At 62.3% G+C, this 23781-nt stretch overlaps 3 protein-coding genes across 8 annotated transcripts in view; 1 reads left to right on the plus strand and 2 right to left on the minus strand.

The window, feature by feature from the left end:
• DGKQ (diacylglycerol kinase theta) overlaps positions 1 to 3190 on the minus strand; it is a 13925-nt gene extending 10735 nt beyond the window's left edge. Inside the window, exon 1 of one of the 3 annotated variants that reach the window (XM_074319968.1) lies at positions 1470 to 3190. In XM_074319968.1, coding sequence (XP_074176069.1) covers positions 1470 to 1755 — 286 coding nt within the window. In that variant the 5' untranslated portion in view covers positions 1756 to 3190. The remainder of the gene's footprint in view (positions 1 to 1469) is intronic. The other 2 variants (XM_074319975.1, XM_019712468.2) reach the window with 2 other exon arrangements.
• A 3918-nt stretch (positions 3191 to 7108) lies between these two features.
• IDUA (alpha-L-iduronidase) lies at positions 7109 to 22135 on the plus strand. Of its 3 annotated transcripts, none has more exons than XR_012492143.1 (14): positions 7109 to 7563; positions 8381 to 8521; positions 18572 to 18657; positions 18838 to 18945; positions 19192 to 19287; positions 19379 to 19581; positions 19658 to 19837; positions 19944 to 20163; positions 20463 to 20675; positions 20780 to 20901; positions 20984 to 21113; positions 21224 to 21261; positions 21629 to 21729; positions 21872 to 22135. XR_012492143.1 is itself a non-coding variant. In XM_074319988.1 (14 exons), exons 1-14 carry the CDS (start codon positions 7391 to 7393, stop codon positions 21976 to 21978), a joined length of 1953 nt encoding a protein of 650 aa, XP_074176089.1. In that variant the 5' UTR covers positions 7270 to 7390; the 3' UTR covers positions 21979 to 22135. The 3 variants fall into 3 exon arrangements, 2 of the variants coding, with proteins under 2 accessions (XP_074176089.1, XP_074176092.1); XM_074319988.1 differs by having other exon boundaries at positions 7270 to 7563; positions 20984 to 21109; positions 21185 to 21261; XM_074319991.1 differs by having other exon boundaries at positions 7284 to 7522; positions 20984 to 21109; positions 21185 to 21261.
• Positions 9455 to 16473, minus strand: SLC26A1 (solute carrier family 26 member 1). Of its 2 annotated transcripts, none has more exons than XM_074319994.1 (3): positions 15975 to 16473; positions 11577 to 15710; positions 9455 to 10986 (listed from the first exon to the last, which is right to left on the minus strand). In XM_074319994.1, the coding sequence occupies exons 2-3, from the start codon at positions 12165 to 12167 to the stop codon at positions 9457 to 9459; spliced, it is 2121 nt and encodes a 706-aa protein (XP_074176095.1). In that variant the 5' UTR covers positions 12168 to 15710; positions 15975 to 16473; the 3' UTR covers positions 9455 to 9456. The 2 variants fall into 2 exon arrangements, with proteins under 2 accessions (XP_074176095.1, XP_074176096.1); XM_074319995.1 differs by having other exon boundaries at positions 11577 to 12195; positions 15457 to 16473.
• Positions 22136 to 23781: the final 1646 nt, after the last annotated feature.

The raw sequence follows: 23781 nt of genomic DNA on the forward strand, positions 1-23781 counted from the left end.
GGCCATGTTTAGAGAAAACTCCAGAAGCAGACTGGCGTCAGATGCTTGAAGTGGGGACACAGAGGAGGAATGAGCACTGCCCCTCCGGCTTCCCCTCCAAGACACCCAGCCCAGCTCTACCACAGAAGGCAGCAGCTGTGGGCAGGCGGCACCCAGTTTCCTCCTCTGGCCTGATCACCCCACAACACACATCCTGGGTGCTCCCTGATGGGGGCCGGGGGGGGGTGAGTCTTCTTCCCACAGCCTTGTCAGACTCCTCTGCTTGCTGACATCACCAGCCTGTTTTCCACGAGGTGGGAAGAATGTCCACACTGCATCCCCAGTGAAGGCCTCCCATCACCCCCAAGCCTAGCCTCCTTCCTGAGCTGCTGCGTCCGGCTAGGCGGAGGGTCCTTGAGCCCTTCAGACCTGGAGCCCTGCCTTCAGCACGTCTCACCTGTTCAAAGGGCCTCAGACTGGAGCCGACAGCCTACACAAGCACACCTCCCAGCTTAGGTGAGACTCTTGGCACTCCCAGGGGTTACGCAAGGCAGTGCAACAATTCCGATATGACAGAGAAACCAGACATAACCACTCCATGCCAGTTAGCCAGGCCACCTGGTGCGGCCCTGGGGGGTCAGAACAACCATGCCATTTACCCTGACGGAGGCATCCTGTGTGAGGTGCTGAGCCTCTACAGACCATAGATTGAGTTGTCCCTCTTCCCCCGAGCCAAAGGCCTGTCTCCCTGAGAAGGGCAAGGGCTCCCCACTCTACTATCCTCCATGATCCTGGGCAGCTTCGTCCCCAGGGCCAGCCCACCTGCCCCGAAAAAGGGAGCAGGATTAGAAGAGGGCGGACCTTGGAGGGACTTGCACTGGAGGAAGGAGGGCCTTCTCGCCCGCCAGGCTGGCTTGGCAGCTGGGTGGGAGCCCTGTTGGGGCACGCTGAACTTGGGATGGCAGGCCCCAGGTGGGCTGTCACAGAGCCTGAGTACAGGCACTGCTAGCACCCGTCCACTGTGGGCAGCAGAGTGCACCCAGGGCAACAATAGACCAGCACCAGAGCACAGGAGCCAGTGGCCAGGCTGGACCTGCCCAGCCACACTGCTGCCCTTTGCTGCCCCAGCTTCTGGGGGTGAGGAGTCCAGAGGAGTAATCCGCTTGTTCAGGGTGGGCTGATCTCATCCTCCAGTCACTGCACCTGCCCCCTCTCTCACGCTGCCCCTCTTTCTTCCGTCCCCCACTGGATCCCCACCCCGGTGAGAAAGCCCAGGCAGACCTGGGGGATGGGCCGCGGCCACCTGACGCCCCCAAAACCCTGCCAGAGCCGGCCCTCGTCACCTCCGTGGGGAGGTTCTAGCCGCACACTCCTGCCCCAAGGGGTAAGGGACTCTCCTAGGAAAGCCATTACTGGGAGTGCAGAGGCCAGAGGTGAGGCGCCCGTCTGGGCCAGGGGCTGCGGTCTGCAATGGGGTCGCGCGCGCTCACCGTCGCAGAGAAAGCCGGCCAGCCCCCAGATGAAGTCGGAGCAGAGGTGGCAGAAGGTGGGCTTGGTGAGCGTCACTTTCCGGAAGCTGTGGCCCAGCGCGGCGGGGCCAGGGGTCCTGGCGCCCGCCCGCTCTGGCCCTGACCCCGGCCCGGACCCTGGCCCGGGCCCCGGCCCCGGCCGAGCGCGGCCTCTGCTGCCCAGATCGGGGCTGGAGGCCGGGCTGCCCCAGAGCGGCGAGCCGCCGCCGAGCCAGGAGCGGGTCCCAGGCTCAGCCGCCGCCTCCATCCCGGCCCGGGGGGCCCGAGCCCCGGCGGCGGACGAGAGCCGGGTCCCCGCAGCAGGCGAGAGAAGCCGTGGTCCTAACTATCCCCCGCCGTCTGAGCCGGGCTTCCGACTGCGCCCCCGCCACTGCGCAGGCGCGCACTCTCGGGGCGGGGCCGAGCCTGGCGGTGGGGCGGGGCATATCGGCGAGGCCCAGCGGGGTGTGGCCTGTGGGGAGGGGCCTGGAGCGGTAGGCAGGGCGGGGCCTGGGAAGGCGGGGCCGACGGTGGCGGGGCCTGCGACGATAGGATTGGGGACCGGGGATCGGGATGAGGCAGTAAAGTGGGACCTGCAGGGGCGGGGTCTGGGGAACCCGAACCTAGAGGTGTGGACCTGAGAAGAGGGGCCGGGGATGGGGGCGTGGCCCGAGTCAGGAGGAGGGGACTGTGGGGCGGGGAGGCGGGGCCAGCCTACGGAGCGGGTGTCTCAGCGGGGGTCCGAGCCGGTTCGTGTGGAGAGACCTGGAGAGCTGGATAATAGGTCTGGTGGCCTTGGGCTGACCCCCAGCGCCCAAAGCCGGGACCCAGTTCTCCGCACGCAGTCTCCCGACACCGATGCGAGCGTTTGCACCTGCGGAGCTCAGGCGCGCGCCTGCGCAGACTGTCGCCTCCCACGCGACGCCGGATCCAGCCTGTGGCTCGCGTTTGCGCAGGGCGAGTCAGTGAGCGCGCCGCACGGCCCGGGGTCCCAGGGTAGGCTTGCGGGTCCAAGCCCTGCCCTCAGGGTCCCCGTCCTTGCCCTCGGGGCCCAGTCTGGCATCTACTGCAGAGGAGGAGGGCGATGGAGATGGTGCTGGGCTGAGAGGGCCTTGGGCGCGTGGACCCTGCGCTTCCCGGAGCACCCCAGGCGCGCGGCTCCTGTCCTCACCACAGATGGGAACTGAGGCTCCCGCCAGCAATTGCCAGGGCCTGCAGCCCGTCCGGATGTTGCTGCTTCGTCTATTTGCGGGTGGTGCTACAGGAGCCCCCGCCCGTCAGCTCTCCGGTGGGAAGCATGAGGGCCCGAGTCCCTCCCACCTGGCCCTGGCCTGGCGTTCCGGTCCCGGGCGGTCCTGCACCCTCCCCTCTATGAAATCCTGCCCCCACCGCGCCTCCGGTGCTGCAGTGAATCCTACCACCCGACCCTGCAGGCGGGGCGCCAGGCTCTGCGGAGGACCAGCTACAGCACGCACAACTTTGTCTTGTCCAGGCGGCGCTGGGGGACGTATCCGCGCGCGTCACCCTGCCCCATCGCCCGCCAGCACTGACCCTGGGCTGCAGTGCTCGTGGCCGAGTTGGATGTCGTGTGCAAAGGGGCTTGCTGGGGACCCTTCTGGTCCCTGCCATGTAGTTGTGGGTTACAGTCCAGTCAGGCCCCCACCCTGGCAGGGCGAGCAGAGGCTGCAGGGCCTCGATGGAACTGGCTCCCATGGGTGCGGGGGGGGGAAGGGGGGGGCCTCGGGGTCCCAGAGGGAGAGAAAAACGGGGCGGGGGATGCAGCCGGGCGACGATAATATCCCGGGAGAGGGCGTAATGACCACAAATGCTACGAAGTGCCTGGAAGTGTGCTCTGCCTGCTCGTAGCGTCGTCTGCACGGAGGGAGAGACCGATGGAGAGGCAGCCTTTTGCGCAGAGGGGGATTCCAGGAGTGGACTCTGGAGAGAGGGACGGTGGTGCCAGGGACCACGTTTGAAGACAAGAGGAGCAGGTCCTGAGAAGGTGGACGGAGACTCCGCCCCCAATCCCAGGAGGGCTCCTCACCTGTCTAGAAACTGTTAACCGAGCATCTGCGGAGAAACGGAGCCAAGGGGAATGACTAGGAGGAGCTGGCCCAACCGCAGCAGAGAAAACAGAGCGAAGACCCTGGGGCAGGGGGATCGGGGAAAGGAACCCTTCCCATGGGACTCCTCAGACTGCAGGAGAGGTCAGTGTGTTGGGGCTGAGTCCCTGGTCCTGGAACATTCAACTCACTGCCAACCTCCAGCCCCTGCTCAGAACCTCAATCCAAACGACTGGGAGCTCCTGGGTTCACTACTCTCTGCTTGTGTCCTCAGCACCACCTAGCCCTCGGACTTGCCTTCAGCCAGGTCACAGGTCAGGGGTAAGGGCCAGGCCCCAGGACTGACCAGCCGCTCATTTGGAGAGTTATGCAGCGATGCTGCTGGTGAGCAGCGTTTTCTATGGACTCCCAGTGCCGCTGACTTCTAAGGAAACAGGACTTGAGCACATACCTTTCTCTGTTTGTGAAAAAGTGGAGTGCAGGAATATCTTAAGAAGGAAAATCCAGGTCTGACCATTTCTGCGTAGCTCTAACTGCTTCCTCATCCCGCTTATTAACTACAGGCAAACAATACTTCCATCAAATGCTCCCACGAGCTTCTTAGAATAGCTTCCAACAGACATGTATTGTTAAGACTGCTGTCCAGTTTGGAGAGGACTTTGACAACTGTGTTCATTTGTCAGCTGGAAAGTGTCAGGTGACCTTTCCTATGCTGTGGCTAATCTAAGATGCCCCTACTGATCCGATGAACCCTTTTACCTCACGGCCTTGTCACACCGCTGTGAGGTTCTAGGTTATCTTGTCGATGTCAGCATTTCCTGTCAAATCAGCAGGATGTTTAATCCCTTCCCAAAAGATGGTGTAATTCACTCCTCTTGCTTAACTGCCATGGGTGTTCCTGGAAGCTGCTTTCTGTACCAGGATGTCTGACTCTGAGTTTGCCACGCACAGAAATGACTGGGAACGACATCAACACTCCCCTAAACCCCAGCTGATGTTTCCACAGTTTGACTTCCCCTTGGCCAGATCCTGAAAGTGTCCCACCTCTCCAGTACCACCCCACCAAGAGGGGAAGTGTGACAGAGGGACTCTGAGATAGTGTGGGGACCGCTGTGGTCACAGTGTCTTAGTTTTGCCAATTTTACAAAACCATAAGACCATACGACTGAGGCCCTCTGTGAACCCAAGTGACTGTGTGGACCTGCTGTGTCCCTGAGGTGCCCAGTGCCATGCTGTCTGCACCGCTCTGGCTCTGCGGGCCTGTCTACGATAGCACATGTTCTCCATGCATGTGCAAGGTGCAGGCAGGACCATGCCCGCCTGAGGCCAACTGCTGGCCCTGTCCAGCTTCTAGAGCCATGTCCCCTGCATTCCCACATGTGTGGCCCTTCCTCCATCGTCAAGGCAGCAGCATTACATGTACTAACGTGTACCCAGGATTGTATTCATCAGATGGTAACAGAAACGGAGACAATGCCTTTGAAGGAAGAAGGTACTGCTCACAGTTCCCAAGAGGAGGGGGACCCCATGCCACGCAGGGCCACACAAGGAAACCCCAGTTTGGGGCAGGAGCAGAAGCAGGAGTGAAGAGAACGTGGCCCAGAGCCTGGGTTGGGGTTTTTACAGGAAGGAGTAGGTGAGGCGGCATAGGTACATGGAAGGTTAGAATTGAACGGATGATTCAGTGGCCTGGGCGATAGGGCGGTCCCTAGTTGGCCACTGCCTGGCCCTGGGGTAATTTGGGGCAAGGGGATGTTGGCTCCGTATCTGAGGATGAGGTGAGGAGCGGGTGGAGCGTGGGCTCTGGCCAGGTTAGTTTGGAATCAAAGATGCTCACAAGGGAGTCTTGGCCATCTGTAGGGACTGGCGAGCCCTGGGAGGGCAGTCTCTGCAGGTCCAATCCCCTAGGAACTGAACCTAGAGAAAATAAGCCCTCTCCTGCCTCTCCATGTGGCCCAGCCTCCTGTTTCCAGGGACCTGTGACTACAATGTCTCCCTTCACGACAAACATCTCTGTGTCTGCTGTCTCAGCATATGGATTAAGACCAACCCCGAGCACACATTTCACAGCGGTCTTCTGTCTTCTGTGGTCATCCCATGGCTGCTTCCACATCTAGTCCCCCTTACAAGGATGCCATGATGACATTTGGGGCTCATTGGGATCATCCAGGATAATCCCCCCATCTCAAGATCCTTACCTTAATAACACCTGCAAAGTCCCCTTACCAAGTAAGGTCATCTGCACAGGCCCTGGGGGTTAGGACAGTGGACACAGCTGGGAACCAGCCAATCACACACAATGCACAACCCCCCCCCCCCAAACTTCTATGCTATTGTCACACATTCCAATTCTCTGGACATATTGTAAGCCCCACAAGACATCATTATTTTTGTTTTACAAGTCACTCTTCACTAGGCTTTTCTGTGACACACCCTCTCTCTTTCGTCCCCTTCCCTCCTGTTCACAGACACCTTCACGACAACTGTTTTAGGGTTTGTTTCTTTGACATGTCTACTTAGCTTTCATTTTTGAAGCATACTTTCTGCTGGATTTAGAATTCTACGTTTGCAGCCATTTCCTTTCAGGACTTCGTTGTCGTGGTCTCAGCGGCTCTCTGCTCTGCATAGCGGAGGCAGCAGGTCTTCCAGGGAGCTGCCTGAAGACCCTGCCTGTGGCCTCAGCACTCCTTCACCACCGAGGCATCCGCTTTCTAGGTGGTTCTCCTACCTACACAGCACATCCTGATTCAGCAGCTGATGTTTCCATCGCTCTTAGAAAATTACCAACTTTTATCACTTCAAATACTCTTCTGTCACCAACCTAAGGGACTGGGACACTGGCTGACTCCAGGGTGGAGCTCTGCTGTCTGAGAAGACGGTGCAGGGACAGACGTGAGGCTGTAGCACCTCGGCGGATATGTACAGTTGAAAATATAAACACACTGCGACGCCCCCTCCTCTCACACCCAGGCCAGGCCATCCGCTCTCTGCTACTAGAAATGTCCACTTCGCTTCTCAAAGGCAGCTTGTCTCCGACCACTCTTGTGCTTTTGTGACAGCCCCACTTTCAGAAAACGCCGTGTTCCCCCCCCAACACACACACCCTCCAGCCGAAAGCCTAGGATCACCTTTGACTGTGCTCTTTCCCTCCCACCCCCACATCCCACAGCCGGTGAGTCCTAGCGCTGCGCCTTCCAAATGTGTCCCACATGTGACCACCTCTTTGCCGCGCGAGCCAGCAAGTAGCCGCTTGACCCGAACATTAGGCACCTCCCGGTCTCCAGGGCGACCTCCGATGCATCCACAGGACGGCGGCTCTCCTTCGTGCCGCGGACTAAAAGAACTGTCTTCTACGGGGGTCCGGCACAAGGAGCCCCTCGGTCCTCACGGCTGGCGATGCAGGACTATCATCCCCGTCTGCTGGGGAGGAGGTGTGGGGAGGAGTTTGCCAGAGGGATAGCGTTCCAAGTTCCCCAGCCCACCTAAACCCCACCCACGACCCCGCCCCGCCTCGCCCACAACCCACCAGTCCACCTAAGCCCCTCTCATGCCCACGCTCACACGCCCACCTCCATGGCCCGTCCACTCCCACAGCCCAGTGCCCACGCCTGGATCTTCACCTTTGGGCACTCCCTCCGCCCACACGCCTTACCCGGCCTACCTAAGCCCCGCCCCAGTCCCAACCCTCCGGGGTTCCAAGCACCCGCCCGGCGGTGGTGGTCACGTGGCGCGCGACCCGGAGGCGGAACCCGCCGGCGTGGCGCAGAAATCGGCTCCGGGAGCGCAGAGGACCCGGCGGGCCTGCAGGGGTTGGGGGTGGCCCCGTGCCGTACCCCGGCGATGCGCGCCCTTGCCGTGCGCTCCCCGCGCCCCCACGCCGCGCTGCTCACGCTCCTGGCGGCGCTGCTGATCGCGCCCCGGGCCGCCTTGGCCGAGCCCCCGAACTTGGTGCGCGTAGACGCAGCCCGCGTGGTGAGTCCCCTGCGGCACTTCTGGAGGAGCACAGGCTTCTGGTGAGCCCACACGCGGAGAAACCGACGCTCGATCGGCCCATGTCGCCTCTTTCCCGCCGCGCTCCGCCTAAACTTGGGCTGCGCACCCCGCCCCAGGCCTCTGGGACCCCCTTGTCGCTTGTGGAGAGACCTAGGCTCCTCCCGCCATGGCGCTCAGTAGGCACTGCGAAGTGAGGAAGGCCGCCCTAGCCGGCTCGCTGCTTCCTCTAGGGTCCACCCTCCGTCAGAGTGGGGGGATCTCCTCTCTGTCCGGCTGGTCCATGTGGTGTTTGGGGTCCGGCGGTTGTTTTCTAGCGGAGGGGGGCCCCGGGTGGTGGAGGCCTGGGGCCAGACCCTGACTTTGCATGGTGGCCAGGTCTGGCGGTAGCCCGAGACAGCCCAGACTCTGGGGAGGGATGTGGCTCCGGGCACTGCTCTTGGCTGCAGACCAGAACCCTTCCAGGGGGCAGCCCCAGCCATCTGGAATGTACCTGTAGTGGGACCTGTCCCCCAACCTTGTGTGCCCGACCCCCTCTGTCAGGTTTCGAGCTGAGCTCTGTACTGATGGGACAAGGAGCAGAGGGGATTGGTTCTCTTTCCTCTGAGAGCCCCCGACCCCCATAAACATGAGACTTCATAACATGCCTGGCGTGAGAGGTCATTTTATTACATGAAGGATGGAAAACTCCACCGGCAGAGACTCCCCGGTCCGCCTGCCAGAGCCAAGTGTCCCAGGCAGGCCCAGGCCCTGGCTTTGTAGGTGTGCAGTGTGTACTGAGGCTGCCCTGTGGACCCCAGCCACGGTGACTGATGCTCCACATCCTTGTTCTGTCCCCAGCCCCCCACTGCCACACAGCCAAGCTGACCAGTATGACCTCCGCTGGGACCAGCAGCTCAACCTGGCGTATGTGGGCGCCGTGCCTCATGGTGGCATTGAGCAGGTCCGGACTCACTGGCTGCTGGACCTCATCACGGCCAGGTGGGTGATGGGGGGCGGAGGCAGCCTGGGGGGGCGGCAGAGCCCGCTTTATGGAGCTGAAGACAGGCTGAGAGGAGGCTGTGTCCACTGTGGAGGACAGTGCAGTGCAGTGGTGGGGGCACGAGGGGCGGAGGGGGGGAGTCCTGCTCTGAGGAGCCATGGCCCCTACACTTCTCAGCAAAGCGTCCTGTGGGGAGGGCAGGAGGAAAGACGTGCTCCCTGGCTCGAGGAGGCCCTGGGTGCTGGGGCAGCCCCAGGGGCAGGCACAGCTGGCTTCCTGCCGGAGGTCACCTGGAGGCTCAGGGTCAGGCTGGTGCTCCGCTGCTCTGGCACTGAGGCTGGACCCAGCTCCAGCGAGTGTGCAGTAGGTGCCCCGTGCTGGGTACTTGCGGGTTGGCCTCTGCAGGGCCTCGGTGACTGAGGGCTGAGCCAAGGTTGTGTTGGCCACGCCCCCTTTGTCCTGCACGACCCAGCAGGGGCCTAGGCACCGAGGTGTAAGGAACACTTGGGTATGTGTGTTGCGCAGCTTCCAGAGGCAGAGAGACCCTCACACTCAGCCAGAGCTACCAGCTCTCACCCGGTGGGGCGGGAGCTGTGGGGGCTAAGGGACCAGCATCCTTCTGGCTCCTTGAAGGCCACATGATGGCATCGGGGCCCTTGTTCAAATAAGATGGCGACACTGAGTGTCGAACTGGCCCCACAGCCACCCAGCACCAGGGCCCAGCTTCGCACCGTGGTGGCATTTGTCCTATAGGTGTGGTTCTTGGAATCTCTGGGTCCTTGTCTGTGTTCACAGTGGCGTCCACCCTATCCCAGTCGGGGCTCCCTGGTCCCTCCAGGGCAAACACGGCACAGGCTCCCAGAAGGGTCAGTCTGGGTAATCGGACTAAGAATGTGTGTGTGGGCTCTGGGAGGAAGTGGGCCTGGTGGCTCTCCTAGATGGTGGAGTCGGGGGGTGCTTGCTCCCTGTGGCGGGCCCGGGCTGCCTGTACAGCATTGTGCACACTGTGAAACAGCTGCCCCTCCTCATCCACGTCCCCCTGGTCCTCCCGGAGGAAGCCGCCTCTCCTCAGGGCGTCCCTCACCGAGGGGCTGCAGCAGGCCAGGAGCAGGTCAATGCCCAGTGCTCCGTAGTCTCGGCGCAGATCCCGCAGTGTGGCCAGGCCGGCTGCATCCAGGAACAGCAGTGGGGCACAGTCGATGACCACCGTGCGGAAACCAGGGGCTGTGGGCATCAGTGCAGCTGTGTTGCTCACCGGGCCCAGGTCCTTGTCCTCGGCGGGGTCTCCCTCGCTGACCCCTGCCTCTGGGCCCTCCTCCTTCCTCCTGGTGGCCGCGCGGCCTGCATCCAGCCCCGTGAGGCTGTAGAGGGACCGCAGGAAGAAGTCCTTGTTGGCGTAGTAGAGGGGCCCTGCAAAGCGGAACACCCGCACCCCGGGCTCAGGGACCAGGCCCTCAAACTCCGCGGCGTCCTCGTAGAAGCCGGAGCCCCCTATGCGGGCGAGCAGGGCTGCGCGGGGGCGATGTGTGCGGCCGGCCAGGCTGAGCAGCGACAGGAGCACGCCGGCCAGCAGCCCCGCCTCAGTGCTGACCAGCACACAGGTGGCCGCCGTGGCCACCCAGACCAGCGCATCCGCCCTGCTGAGTCGCCACAGCTGTGGGACGTCCATCACCTTGCGCAGGGCCCCTCGCAGGCTGACGACAATGACGCAGGCCAGCACGCTGCGCTGCAGGTCCCTGAACAGAGGTGCCAGTGCCAGCAGCACCAGCAGCACCACAGCGGCACTGACCACGCTGGACAGCTGCGTGCGGCAGCCAGTGGCCGTCTTCACCAGGCTCTTGGCCAGGGCGGCGCTGGTAGCAAAGCAGTGGAAAAAGGCGGGCAGCACATTGCAGCAGCCCACGGCCAGCAGCTCCTGGTTGGCTCGCACCGAGTAGCCGTGGCTGCGTGCGAACATCTCCGCCAGCGAGACGGAGAAGGCGGAGCCCACAAGGGCCAGGGGTACGGCGTCCAGTGCCACACGCCGCATCAGCCACAGGTCCGGCACCCGCGGGGCCACGAAACCAGTGGGGATGTCGCCAGCCACACTGGAGCCAAAGCGCTCATGGAGCTGCCCGAGATGGGACACGAGCGTGGCCACTACAATGACCAGAAGCTCCATGGGCAGGGGCACCTTCAGACGGTGCCGGCAGCGGTCCGAGAGCTCCTTAGCGGCCAGCAGCACGGCCAGGCACACGGCGCTTGTGAGCACGTCGCACAGGTTGGCCTGCCCGGCACTGTGCAGCAGGCTCAGCCACGTGCTGACCACCATGCCCGGCCCCTGGTGCCGTGGGACCCGCACGCCCAGCAGGTGCTTCAGCTGGGATGTCAGGATGGTCACCGAGGCCCCCATGGCGAAGCCGTCAAGCAGTGGCTGTGAGAGGTAGGCAGACACGAAGCCCAGCCGGAGGAGGCCCAAGAAGACCTGTGGGCAGAGTATTGTCAGCATAGAGGGCTCTACGCTTCCAGGAGGTGGGTTTGGTCCGTGCTGGAGCATGAGCGGGGGCAAACCCGAGCCAGCTCAGCCCCGGGCAGTCACATCCCAGCCTCTGTTCTATGTTCTTGTGTGGAAAGGCTGCCGTGTGTGTGTGTGTGAGAGAGAGACAGGTGCCAGGACACACTGTTACTAGCACGAGCCCACCCAGCTCCTCCTCCTACCCCCATGAGTGGTACCTCCTCACTCTGGAGACCTGGAGCCAATGGGAGGGACTCAGGGTGGCCCCTGGGAGGGGTGACACAGGGCTGGGTTGGACAGGTATGGGAGAGGGCTGGGTGTTGGGAGGTCACAGAAAGGCAGGCAGCGCCCCAGGGTCCCACCTGGGACAGGAAGACTAGGGAGGCTGTGTGGGCTGTACTTGAGCCACCTAGCCCTGCCCAGGCTGCAGCTGGCTGGATAGGCTCCCCGGGCTGGGGTGTCCTCTTGGGGTTAAAGCCACCGTCCTTCGAGGCCCCAAGCCTCTGCTTCCCCAGGCTCAGCCTTTCCAGTGGGCAGGCCCTATGAGGTCAGCTCCTTACCTGGTAAATCCCAGCCACCAGCGTGAGGGCGGTGGCCACGCGGATGGCGTAGCAGTCCCGCCCGCAGTCCTGCAGCCCTAGCGCCAGCGTGGCAGCTGAGGCGTTGGGGGCACTGCTGTTGTCCCTGGGCCCCAAGCCGTCCTCGGCAGGGTCAAAGCCGGCCAGCAGGAGCTCACGGTCCACCACCTGCCCCACCATGAGGCAGAGCAGGCTGAAGATGCCCACGGAGATGTGGCGCGAGGTGCCCATGAGGAAATAGATGAGGTTTGCAAAGAAGGATGTGTAGAGACTATAGACAGGCTGCAGCCCGGCCAGCAGCGAGTAAGCGATGGCCTGGGGCACCAGGATGATGCCAATGACCAGCCCAGACAGGACGTCGCCTGCCAGGTCCTCCCGCGGGCAGTAGGTGCGCAGCCAGCATGTGGCTGGCAGGAGGTCCTGCACCAGTGCCCGCGCCCCCTGCACGCTGCACACACAGCTGCGCCGCAGCCTGGCCTTCAGAGTCTCACGCAGGCCCCGGGGTGCCCGAGGCCGCCGGCGGACCAGCATCAGCCCCCCGCCATGTCCCACAAGCTCAGGGGACACGTCCATCCTGGGGTACCAGGTCCAGCGGGAAAACCTGCAGTGGAGAAGCAGGCATGCGTGCTGGGGCAGTGGAATGTGCTGGGGCAGAGGGTGTCACAGAGACCCAGACACGTGTGGCCAGACCGCGGCCCTGCTGCTCCCTTTGCACTCTCGTCCAAGCGCAGGCCCTTCCATCACCCACACTTGAGGCCCCTCCACCAAACCACCGAGGTCCTCTCTGGCGGTCCCTTCAGCACTTCTGCATGGTGGGCCCTGAGGCTGGCAGCTCGGAGAAAGAGCCTCGCAGAAGAGCCAGAACCCCCGAGCCTGTGTCTCTGCTGGCTGGCTGGACCCCAGAGTCCCCCTGGATTCTGTTAGTGGAGGGGCAGTGCGAATAGCTCGGGCACAGAGCTGGCGCCAGGAGTGGGCCTTGGCAGGCCTGGCACTGACCGGCAGGCAGTGCTCTGTGGTCAGCATCTGATTGCTTAGCCGTGCTGGGCTTGCAGTTAAGTGATTTACCCCAAAGATTGCTGACTCACACGTTTCCCCAGACAAGTGTTGCCTGAGCTGCTAACTGGGGGAGTTGTACTGTAATTAGAGGCTCACAAATAATTACATTGTGTGGCCTCTGAAAAGCTCCCAGTCCCCCAGCAACAGGACTGCAGTGCGAGAGATGCAGTGGGGGCAGCAAGTGCCTGGAGCAGGATGCTTGGGTTCTGGGGTCCTTTTGGCAGTCAAGGCTCAGGAACCTGGCTAGTCCTAGGACAGGCACAGGAACTATGTGACCCTCTGGCTCTGGGGCTGAGCACTCTGGCCCCCAGGGCCCTGGAGGCTGGGCATGGACCAGAGGGGACCAAGGGAGGGGCTGGTCTCCTCAGCCCATCCCTGCACACCCTCCCTGCCCTTTCAGGGGTGGGTTTGGTCCGTGCTGGAGCATGAGCGGGGGTGAACCCGAGCCAGCTCAGCCACAGGCAGCCACATTCCAGCCTCTGTTCGGTGTCCTTGTGTGAAAAGGCTGCCATGTGTGTGTATGTGTGTGTGTGTGTGTGTGTGTGTGTGTGTGTGTGTGTGTGACAGGTGCCAGGACACAGTTACTAGCAGGTGTGCCCTCCTTGCTGTGAGGATGGGGGTCCTGGGTATGGATTCCAGCCCAGTGCTGACCCCGATTCTGAGTGGGCAGGTGCCTGTCCTCATTGCATTCTCTCCTCTAAGGAGTCGGGACCTGCCCTGTAGGGCTGGCAGGAGGTAAATGAGAGCTTTACACAGTTCCCCTCGTGCCCCACAAGTGATAAACGAAGGGCAAGCTGCTGTTTTTACAGTGATTATTCAGAATCTCAGTCCCTCACCTTTAAAGTGAAGAAGTGGGTGAGAAGGGGCCCATCACGTTGGGGCTGAAGCCCAGGTGGGTCCCTTTGGTGGGGCTGGAAGGCCAAGCTGGCCTGGCTAATGTCCCCAGAGGCCCTGGCACCATGGGCAGCCTGGCTTGGTCCTGCTTCTCCCGTCCTCACAAGAGCTGTCAGATGCTAAGCAGGAATTAAGATCAACAGCCAACTGTCCTGCAGAGCTCCATCCCCCGGGACGGGACAGTGAGATTGAGGAGCTCCCACCCTGGCCCAGCCATACAGCCCCACTTTGCAGGCCCTGCACGCCCTGCCCTGGCCCCGAATCTGGTGAGCCTGGGTGGGGAGACTAGGAGCCCCATTTGGGGCCAAGGATGGGAGTGGTGCCTGGAAGTGGGGACGGCCTGAGACTGGGTGGGTGAGGGTCCGGCCCCCCACCTGCGATGCCATCTGCACCTCTCCAGATCTGACTCTTTGTCCTTGAAGAGTCTGTGTTGGGCCCTGAACTCTCTCCCAGTGCTCTCAAGTCAGAGCTGGGGCCTCCCTCTCCTTCCCCCCCACTCTGGCCTGGGACCCATTAGGCCTTGGGAGGGGGGCTGTTTGCCCAGACCAGGAGCTGTGGTTTACTGGACCCTGCCCCGAGGGAGGGCCGGCAGGGTGAGTCAGCAGTTCAGGGCCTCAGGCTTCAACTTGGGGCAGATAAGGTACATTGGGGGGCGGGGGGCCGGGTAATGGCAAAGTGCAGCGGGAAGGGCAGCTACTGAGGTGTCATTAAAGGCTTATCTTCTCTTTTTACCCAGCTACCGAAAAGGGGTGTGGGATGGGGAACAGGGCGGGAGCTCAGTGGCATGGAGGGCCCCTGGGTGCACAGAGCAGTGGTGGCCGGTGCAGACACGTGCAGGTGTGCTGGGTGTTGGTACAGAACAGGGCGGTGGGGGGACTTGGGGGAAACCTAATGTAGGAGGAAACCCCTCCTTCCCCCCAGCAATGGGGGGGCAGGGATTTTCAGAGGCTCTCTGGGTTTGTATAACCTGTGCTGGGATTCCTGGCAGGTGGCGCTCTTTAGGGGAGGGGCTGTTCTCAGTGCGCACAGCACCTAGCGCCAACACCCTGTCAGCTACACTGTCAGGGCCCAGCCGTGGCTGCCCTCGGTGGCATGGATTGGGCCCCATACTTCCCCAGCTTCTACCCAGGCTATTTGTCCAAAGCAGGTGAAGAAATACAGTTGAGGTCACATCTGCCCTTTGAGAGGATTGTAGGACCCCTGGGGTCTAGGACACACCCACAGACACCGTCCCTCTGCACCATCCTGTGTTCTGGCCAGGCACGTGAGCAAGTGCCTGTAGCCCACTTCCCCCCACCCGATGGGCCCACTGAGTGCAGACTCTGGCAGTGGCAGGCGTCCGGGGTGTCCAGCACCTCCCACCTGCTGCAGCCATCCTCATTGGCCTCCTGCCAAGTCCCATGCCACACGGTTGTTTCCTTAATTTTCGTCTTTAAGGCTCTTGTTTTAAATGGTTAAGTACACTTATTTGGAAAGGAAACACTATCTCTACAATTAAAAGGCCGGCAGACAGCCCATTTGGATCCCAGGGCTCTGAGAACCGGACCCGAGTTTCTCCCGAAGATCCGGCCACTCTTGCGTGCCCTCTAGGGTTCCAGAAGTTGCAGGGCTCCAGGCCGACCCGCCTCTCCGCCAGCGGCACGAGCCCAGCACCCTCCCTCCCCTCCCGGGACCGCGGCTGCAGCGCGGCCCTTGCTCATCAACCGTCAGCATGCGCGGCCAGGGTCCCTGCCGCTCACTCCTCTCCCCGCCATCCCTCTGCTACGGAACGCGCGGCCTGGGTTTCCACCCCGAACCCAGGCCCCGCGCGTGCGCCCCACTCGGCACCCCCACTGACGAGCACGCGCTGATCGGTCCTCACACCCCATGCACTTGCAGCCCAGATCCCCGCCCCGCGCACGCGAACACTTACCAGACCCGGGCTCAGCTGTGTCTTCGCGGCGCACGCGCTCAGGCCTGGGAGGGGAGGGCTCTGGTGCCGCCCGACCGGCCGCAGGCGCGCGGTGAATGAGGCGGTTGTGCGGCCCGCGCCCAGGTGCCAGGCCAGAAATGGGAGGCGACCCCGCTGGTGCCTCGCGCCCAGATTGGACCCTTTGTGGGGTGGCAAGATACACTGACCCTTGGGGGTGATTGCTGGCCAGGTCTGCGACTGTGATTCAGGCCTTTCTGCAGGGGGAGAGCTGGGGTGGGCTGCGCACTTCAACTCACCGCTCACCAACCCCCAACCCTCCCGCCCATCTTGGAATGTACAGCACCATTTCCCCTCCCGACTGGGCCAGGGGCACCGACAGTGTGGCCCAAGAACTGCTCCGGGGTTCCTTAGCCCCCACTCCCTTTGGGTTTCCTGGGCCCTGGGGTCAGGTGTACTGTCCCACACCCCCACCCCCGCATTGCTGGCTGCCCAGGCTGATGGAGCCAGCTGACACTCACGTTTACCCAGGGTGATAGGCTGGGGCTTCCCCGTTGGGGCCTCTCTGGCCCACAGCACTGAGCAGGGACCAGCATTCAGTAAGCAAGCAGCGGCCTGCTGTGCTCCCCGCCTGTCAGCCCAGTGTGGCCAGGATCTGTGCAGAAAATGCTCCTATGCTCACACTTCCCGTTTGGTCACCCATTGCTTGCACCAGCTCTTCACCCAGCTCCGCTCTCCCCCCCTTCTGCACCCCCACCACTACCCCACCACTTGTGGGACTTTGGAACCCATCTGTCTTTTGCACCCATTTACTTTTTACCCAAGTGCTTGTTAAGTTTTATTTCTTTGCAGGCATGTGCACAAGGACCCACCTCTCCCCCACCCGCCACCGCCCCTCCCATCCAAAGGTCACAACCTTTGGATGGGAGGGATGGGGAAGAGGTGGGTCCTTGTGCACATGCCTATCCTGCTGCCGGCAGAAGGTGGACACAGCCCCTGCAGAGGGGCCAGCAAGGGCATGCAGGGTGTGTGGCCCCAGAGGAGCGGGAGGCACCTGTGTGTGGTGGCCGGACTCGGGCCCCTGGGTGGACTTTGAAGGCCAGGCCCAGGCTCTGCCTTGACCTTGTTTGAAGTGAGGAGTGGGGTGAGAAGGACCTGGAAGGGAGGTGTTGACTTGTCCAGATCCTCACTGTGTCTGGGAGAGAAAGCTGGGCTGGCCAGGCTGTGTCATGGGATGGAGACTGACAGACCAAGAGCAGATTAGGGTCTGATTCCACGGTGCTCCCTCGCCCCCCCCCCACCGTTGCACACGTGGGACAAACCTTGCTTCCACATTACAGGCCCTCTCACCGTTTATTGCCTTCCTCCCTCAGATCTACGGATGGAGCAGGCTTGTCCTCAGGGGGAGCCCTCAGGCCCCCTGCCAACCCACTTGCATGTGCTCCTCAGGTGGCAACACCCCTAACTGGGTCCCCAAACTCAGTGCTTGCCCCTGCTTGCTCTACCTGCCGCCGTCCCCACCTGGGCCTGACTGAAGGCCACCAGCTTCCTCACCCATCCAGGTTTACCCTTGGATGTCCACTCCCCATAGCCAAATCCGAGACCCATCTGCCTGCCAGCTGATCCCCACCGGCCTCTGCCCTCTGCACCCCTGCCTGTCTAGCTGCTCAAGCAGAAATCCAAGGGGCTCACCACAAATCTGTCCACACATACTGTGCCCTCTACCTCATAAATCCATCTGCTCAGCCCCTCACTTCCTCTGCGGCCACCACCTGGTCTGGGCACCACACCTCCCCCTGGGGAACCATCATCTGACTTCAGTTAGCAGCCTGAGGGACCCTTTCAAAACATTGTGGCAAAGGCAAAACGTGGGGACTGAAGACCTGTGTGCCAGGAGTTTGGGGTGGAGGGGGGCATGAATAGGGAGAGCACTAAGGATTTGGGGCAGTGAGACTGTTGTGTGACACTGTGATGATGGATACATGTCACATCTTTCCAAACCCATAGAACATACAGAATCAAGAGTGACCCTAATGTCAACTATGGACTCTGGGTGATGATGACGTGTCAATGCAGGTTCATCAGTCCTAACACATGTCCCCTAGAATGGGGACATTGGTAATGGGGGAGGCTGTGCAGGTGTCCTAGTGGGGGGAATGGGAACTCTACCTCCCTCTCAGTTTGGCTGTGAATCTAAAACTGCTGTAAGAAAAATTCAGTCTTGAAAACAAGCAGACCAAAAATGCGATGGCACCTCTCTGCTTGGGTCCCTGAAAGGACCCCAATTTCACCCTGAGTCAGGGTCCCATCCTCACCGTGGTCACAGGACTGTGACCTCATCTCTCCCAACGCACACCCATATTCTGCTGAGGTCCACTCACTGCCTTTCTGCTGCTTAATTACATGTTCATTTCTACCCCAGAGCCTCTGCACAGGCTGTCCCATCACTTGTGAGGGCTGACATGTTACCTTGGGGAGGCCCTCACTGCCTGGCCCCTTGCTCCCTGTCACATCCTCTTCACAGCACATGGGATTTGAGTAATTGACTGATGGTGCCCATCCCCTCTCAGCATGAGCCCCAAGGGAACTGGGACCCATTCTGGGGTGAGCATGGGGTGGGGAGGCTGCCCTCCCTTTCCTGCCTGTCCATGTGGCCTTGGAGTGTGGGAGGGGGGACAGGGTACTGCTGAGACAAATCTGGGTCCCTGGCCTCCAGGGGGTACAGAGAAGCAGGGTGTGGCACCTACCAGGTCCTGTCAGGCCCTTGTCAGCAGCCCCCCACTCCATGGTCAGCTGTCTTAAGGATGCCTTGTGCTCTACTCCATCCTGTTGTACCTTTCACAAAAGACCTGCCTGCCCAGCCCACCTCTGAGCCCCAAACTGTTCTGAGCCCCTGAGGGCTTTGGGGTGGGAGTTCTAGTGCAGGCACATTAGTTCATACCAGGCTGTGAGTGACTGCTAGGCTTCCATAATTGGTGTTTTCCAAGGGGAGGGGCCCACTGAGTCTGGAGCCGAATCTCCTGTGGCACCTTGTGGATTCCCCACCTGCTTGGATGTGGCCACAGTTCCAGCCCAGGGTCCACCTCGTCCAGCCCTGACGTTGCATGTCCCTCTACAGGGGATCGGCTAGGCAGGGCCTGCACTACAACTTCACCCACCTGGACGGGTACCTGGACCTTCTCAGGGAGAACCAGCTCCTCCCGGGTGAGTGGCTGGCCCTGCCCTCTGTCCATTAGGTGCTGTTGGCCCCTCTGGGTCCGCAGTGGTTGCCCACTACAGATTGGCCTTGGTGCTGGCCTGGTGGACCCCAGGCTGAGCGGGGCTTGGGGAGCTTGGGGATGGTGTGGGTGGTGGGCAGAGGGCAGCCACCCTCCTGTGTTGCAGGCTTCGAGCTGATGGGCAGCCCCTCAGGACACTTCACCGACTTTGAGGACAAGCAGCAGGTGTTGGAGTGGAAGGACCTGGTCTCCCTCCTGGCCCGGAGATACATGGGTGGGCAGGGGCAGGCCCTGGGGGTCCGGGTGGGCGCTCCTGGGCAGGCTGTCCTGCACCACCCCAGCCACCTGGCTGCTCTGCCACGGACCTGCAGGCCAGGGCCTCCTGATGGGGGCTGGAGGAGGGCCAGGCTCACATCACATCAGTCAGCCCCTTCACAGCCAAACCCCCCAAGCTTGGGCGCTGCAAGTAGGGATGGGGATCCCAGGGAGGGGACAGCGTGACAGCAGGGACATTCTGCAGCTAGGTATGGATTGGAGCACGTTTCCAAGTGGAACTTTGAGACGTGGAACGAGCCGGACCACCACGACTTTGACAACGTGTCCATGACGATGCAAGGTGGGCGGGGCCTCCTGGGTCCTGTGGAGCTGAGGGGACGGGAGCGGCCCTTCAGGTGTGAGGGTGTGAACTCCCTGGTCCGTCCCACTAGGCTTCTTTAACTACTACGATGCCTGCTCCGAGGGTCTCCATGCAGCCAGCCCCGAGCTGCGCCTGGGTGGCCCTGGGGACTCCTTCCACCCCCCGCCACAGTCCCCGCTGTGCTGGGGCCTCCTGGGGCACTGTCACCACGGCACCAACTTCTTCACCGGGGAAGTGGGCGTGCGGCTGGACTACATCGCCCTCCACAAGAAGGTAGGGCCCCAGGACCTGGCCTGCCCTGCAGCTGCGATCAGGTGTGCTGGCGCGCTGAGGCCCGCTGCCTCCGCAGGGTGGGGGCAGCTCCATCGCCATCCTGGAGCAGGAGAAGGTGGCAGTGCGACAGATACAGCAGCTCTTCCCCAAGTTCGCCGACACCCCCATTTACAACGACGAGGCGGACCCGCTGGTGGGCTGGTCCCTGCCGCAGCCCTGGAGGGCCGACGTGACCTACGCGGCCATGGTGGTGAAGGTGGGCCCGCCCCCAGGACCTGCCCACAGGAGCGGCCTCCTCTGGGGTGGGACAGTGGGGGTGGGTGGCCGTGGCGACGTGGTCCCAGCTGCCGCGACACCCGCAGGTCATCGCGCAGCACCAGAACCTACTGGTGGCCAACACCAGCTCTTCCTCCGTCCGCTACGCGCTCCTGAGCAATGACAACGCCTTCCTGAGCTACCACCCACACCCGTTCTCCCAGCGCACGCTTACCGCGCGCTTCCAGGTCAACAACACACGCCCGCCCCACGTGCAGCTGCTGCGCAAGCCGGTGCTCACCGCCATGGGGCTGCTGGCCCTGCTGGGTGAGCTGGGCGGGTTCCGCATCGCTGCCAGCCTGGAAGCAAGCGAGGCCGGACTGTCGCACTGGGCCGAGTCCTTGCACAGGGCTGTCATTCCAGGCCCTGAGTAGCCAAGGAAGCCCGATGGAGGTGCCCTGCTGGGCGGGGAGCACGCTTCCCCCAGCTCTGTGGGCCACAGAGGTTGTGGTGTGACCGGGCCCTCCAGGCTGGGGACCTCCAATGGAAGGGGGCAAATGGTGGGAAGCCAGGTCCTGGGTGGGGTGGCAACCTCCGTGTGGTGACTACCGCCCCACACCCTGCAGACGAAGAGCAGCTCTGGGCCGAGGTGTCGCAGGCAGGGATTGTGCAGGACAGCAATCACACTGTGGGGGTCCTGGCCAGCACCCACCGCTCCACTGGCCCCGCAGACGCCTGGCGCGCCACGGTTCTGGTCTACGTGAGCGACGACACCCGTGCCCACGCCAACCGCAGCGTCCCCTTGACCCTGCGCCTGCACGGGGTGCCCCCGGGTCCAGGTGAGTAGGGGTCCCGGGGCGGGAGGGGAGCGGGGGTGTCTGGCGGGGTGGGGCCTGGAGGTAGCCGGCCGGGCGAGGCGCGGCCCCAGTGTCCGACTCCGCAGGGCTGGTGTACGTCACGCTGTACTTGGACAACCGGCTCTGTAGCCCCCACAGCGAGTGGCAGCGCCTCGGCCGGCCGGTATTCCCCTCGCCAGAGCAGTTCCGACGCATGCGTGAGGCCGAGGTCCGCGGGCCGGGTGGGGTGAGGGGCGGGGCAGGGCTGCTCCAGAGGTGCGAGGGCCCTGAGTACCTGCGCCTGTCCCCAGGGCCCTGTGGCCACAGCGCCTCGCCCGTTCCCCCCCGGCGGCCGCCTGACGCTGCAGCCCGAGCTCCCACTGCCCTCGCTGCTGCTGGTGCACGTGTGCGCGCGCCCCGCAGAGCCGCCAGGCCAGGCAAGTGGCAGCCCACCCTGACCCCACCTTCCCCACCCACCCCGCACCCCTGTCACTGCTCCTCCCTCTTCCCAGGTGACCCGGCTCCGCACTCTGCCCCTGACCCACAGGCAGCTGCTTTTGGTCTGGTCGGATGAGCGCATGGCCTCCAAGTGCGTGAGTGTGGTTGTCCCGTCTGGCATGTGCCGGTTGGTCCCCACCCAGGCGCTCACCCCCAGCTCCTCTGGGCACGGTGCCCACGTGATTACTCCACTCTGTGCCCAAACCCTCCACCCTCATCACTCCGCAGGTCGTGCACTCCTCACATACCTGCCCCCACAGGTAACCCAGAGTGTCACCCCTCTCTGATGCAGTGTGGGGGTACCTACAGGGGACATTGCAGGTCGCAGTTGGGCTCCAGCCCCTCCCCTCATCACTGCGGGAAGCATGCCCACGGGGCTGGAGGGAGTAGGGCTCTCTGTGGGCCCTGCCCAGCCTCCCCCCTGGACCTCAGCCCTGGTTCTGACTGGCCTTCCCCAGGTGCCTGTGGACATATGAAATCCAATTCTCGCGGGATGGTCATGCATACGCTTCTATCAGCAGGAAGCCGTCGACTTTTAATATCTTTGTGTATAGCCCAGGTGTGTCCTCCACTCACTACCGGGCCTCAGCACAGTGCCCTGTGGGGTGGGGCCCGGGACCTTGCGAAGCCTGGAGTCAGGGATTTGGGGTGGGTTCAGGGGGCACACATTCAAGATCACGCTTGTACCTTTGTGTCCCCAGACACAGCTGTCGTCTCTGGCTTCTACCGGGTTCGAGCGGTGGACTACTGGGCCCGGCCAGGTCCCTTCTCAAACCCTGTAAAATACCTGGAGGTCCCTGCCCCATGAGGGCCACCGCTGTCTAGTGACTGTGAGCCTCTGCTGAGTGGTGAACCCCGGGCAGCCAGGGGCCGAGGCGGACTGGATCACCATCAGCCGTCAGTTAGTCGTCAGCTCTATTCATCCCTTCAGTCCCCCACTCACCCTCTTAAAGTGACTTTCCACATGTTGGACTTGGAATTGGCCTTTTTGGACAGACGCTGGCTGGAGCAAGCCGTCCTCACCCCCCTCCCACTCAGACCACTCTCCCCACCTGTGGATGCCGGATGGGAAACGGGATGGGCACAGACAGGTCTGAGCTGCGGGAGGAGGCCATTAGGATGGCTGCCCTGCCAGACCAGGGTCTGGTGGCTGCGCCAGGTACAGCAATCCCATTCCCGCCTTCCGCCCGTTCTGTAGAGGGGAGTTGAGGCTATGCTGGCGAGGGGTGGCCCGGGTCAGGAAGAGCCCAGGGGCACCCACTTCCTGCAGCCCAGCTGACTGCCCCGACCCCCTGCTAAGTGGGGACTAGGGTGGGGCTTCCAGGCTGCCTGGCCAAGACTGGCCAGCAGCAGAAATGGCCATAATGTCCACTGAGGGCTGTGCCCGCCCCCACAGACATCCTGGCTCCATGTCTGGGCCCAGAAGGAAACAGATGGCATGCTCAGATGAAGGCAATTTGGGGACTGTGACTAGACTTGTGGGCAGGAGGCAGGGAAGCTACAAGAGGTGCTGCAGAACCCGAGGGCCGCCCCACTCCAGGGCAGACAGAGCAGATGGGGGAGCACTTACCCTTCCAGACAGAGAAAGGTGTGGGGAGCCCACCTGGTGAGGAACAGAGACCTTCGGCCAGGGCCTGGGAGCCCTGATCCCACTGTCCTCCCTCTGGGCTGCCCTGGGCTCAGGTGGGGGAGGGGACGCATCTGGAAGGACAGATGGAAGACAAAGCCCATAACCCCTCTAGCTCCCCCAGACCTGCCCACCCTGTGTCGATGCAAAAAGTTCAGGGGCCACCAGTTACCTTGTCATGGGCAGTTGTTAATTTGGTCATCTGTCTGTCTGAACCCAAAAGCCGGCACCTGTTCCCCATGTGGGTGCCTGAAGTCTTGGTGCTTGGGGGCTCAGACGGGTGGCTCGGGCCCCAGGCCTTGTGTCTTTGTGGGGCACCATTGCCCACTGACCGTTGTACCACACAGGCGCTCCTGCCCCATCATGAAGCACTGTCTTAGCTCGGACCGCTGTTACGAAAGACCACCGTCTGGGTGGCTCAAACAACAGGTTTATCTCCTGGCCCTGGAGGCCCGAAGTCAGACCAAGTGTGGGCAGGCAGGTGGCGCTCTCTCCCCATGTGTGTCTGCTAGTCTGCTTATGTGGGTCCCAGTCTGGTCCACTGGAGACTGCCCTGTCTCCAAATGTCACATTCAGAGGTGTGTGTGTGGGGGGGTGTTAGAGGTTCAATATATGACCTTCGGTGAAACACGGTTTAGCCCTGACTGACCCTGTTTCTCCGTGGTGGCCCGGGCCCATCACGCCAACAGCAAAGCAGCTTCTTCCATTTGCTGGCTCAGTGGCCTGAGGATCCCAGAGACCATCTCAGCTTCCAGCTCACTGGGAGGGGACTGGGTTCCCTGGTGGACCAAGTCCTTCCTTGGGCACCAGGACCTGCAAACCTGCTGAGCAGAGATCCCAGGGGCCAGTGAGGGGTGTAGGGGCCTCTCCAACCCTCCGTCTCAGCCCTGTGAGTCCTGACTCTGGGCAGAGCTGCAGTACCCATTCAAAGTCTGCACCTCAGCAGATGTTCTGGCCCCAGCCATGCCACCTGTCCTGGTGGTA

Source organism: Rhinolophus sinicus, linkage group LG02 (assembly GCF_036562045.2).
Source record: "Rhinolophus sinicus isolate RSC01 linkage group LG02, ASM3656204v1, whole genome shotgun sequence".
Taxonomy (NCBI): domain Eukaryota; kingdom Metazoa; phylum Chordata; class Mammalia; order Chiroptera; family Rhinolophidae; genus Rhinolophus; species Rhinolophus sinicus.

Excerpts from the sequence above, each read along its gene's own strand:
- IDUA (XM_074319988.1), top strand. The coding sequence starts at position 7,391 with ATGCGCGCCCTTGCCGTGCGCTCCCCGCGCCCCCACGCCGCGCTGCTC. Across the intron at positions 18,658-18,837 it reads GGAGAACCAGCTCCTCCCGG|GCTTCGAGCTGATGGGCAGC; the intron begins GTGAGTGGCTGG and ends CCTGTGTTGCAG. Across the intron at positions 19,582-19,657 it reads ACATCGCCCTCCACAAGAAG|GGTGGGGGCAGCTCCATCGC; the intron begins GTAGGGCCCCAG and ends CTGCCTCCGCAG.
- SLC26A1 (XM_074319994.1), bottom strand. The coding sequence starts at position 12,167 with ATGGACGTGTCCCCTGAGCTTGTGGGACATGGCGGGGGGCTGATGCTG. Across the intron at positions 10,987-11,576 it reads TGGTGGCTGGGATTTACCAG|GTCTTCTTGGGCCTCCTCCG; the intron begins GTAAGGAGCTGA and ends CTCTGCCCACAG.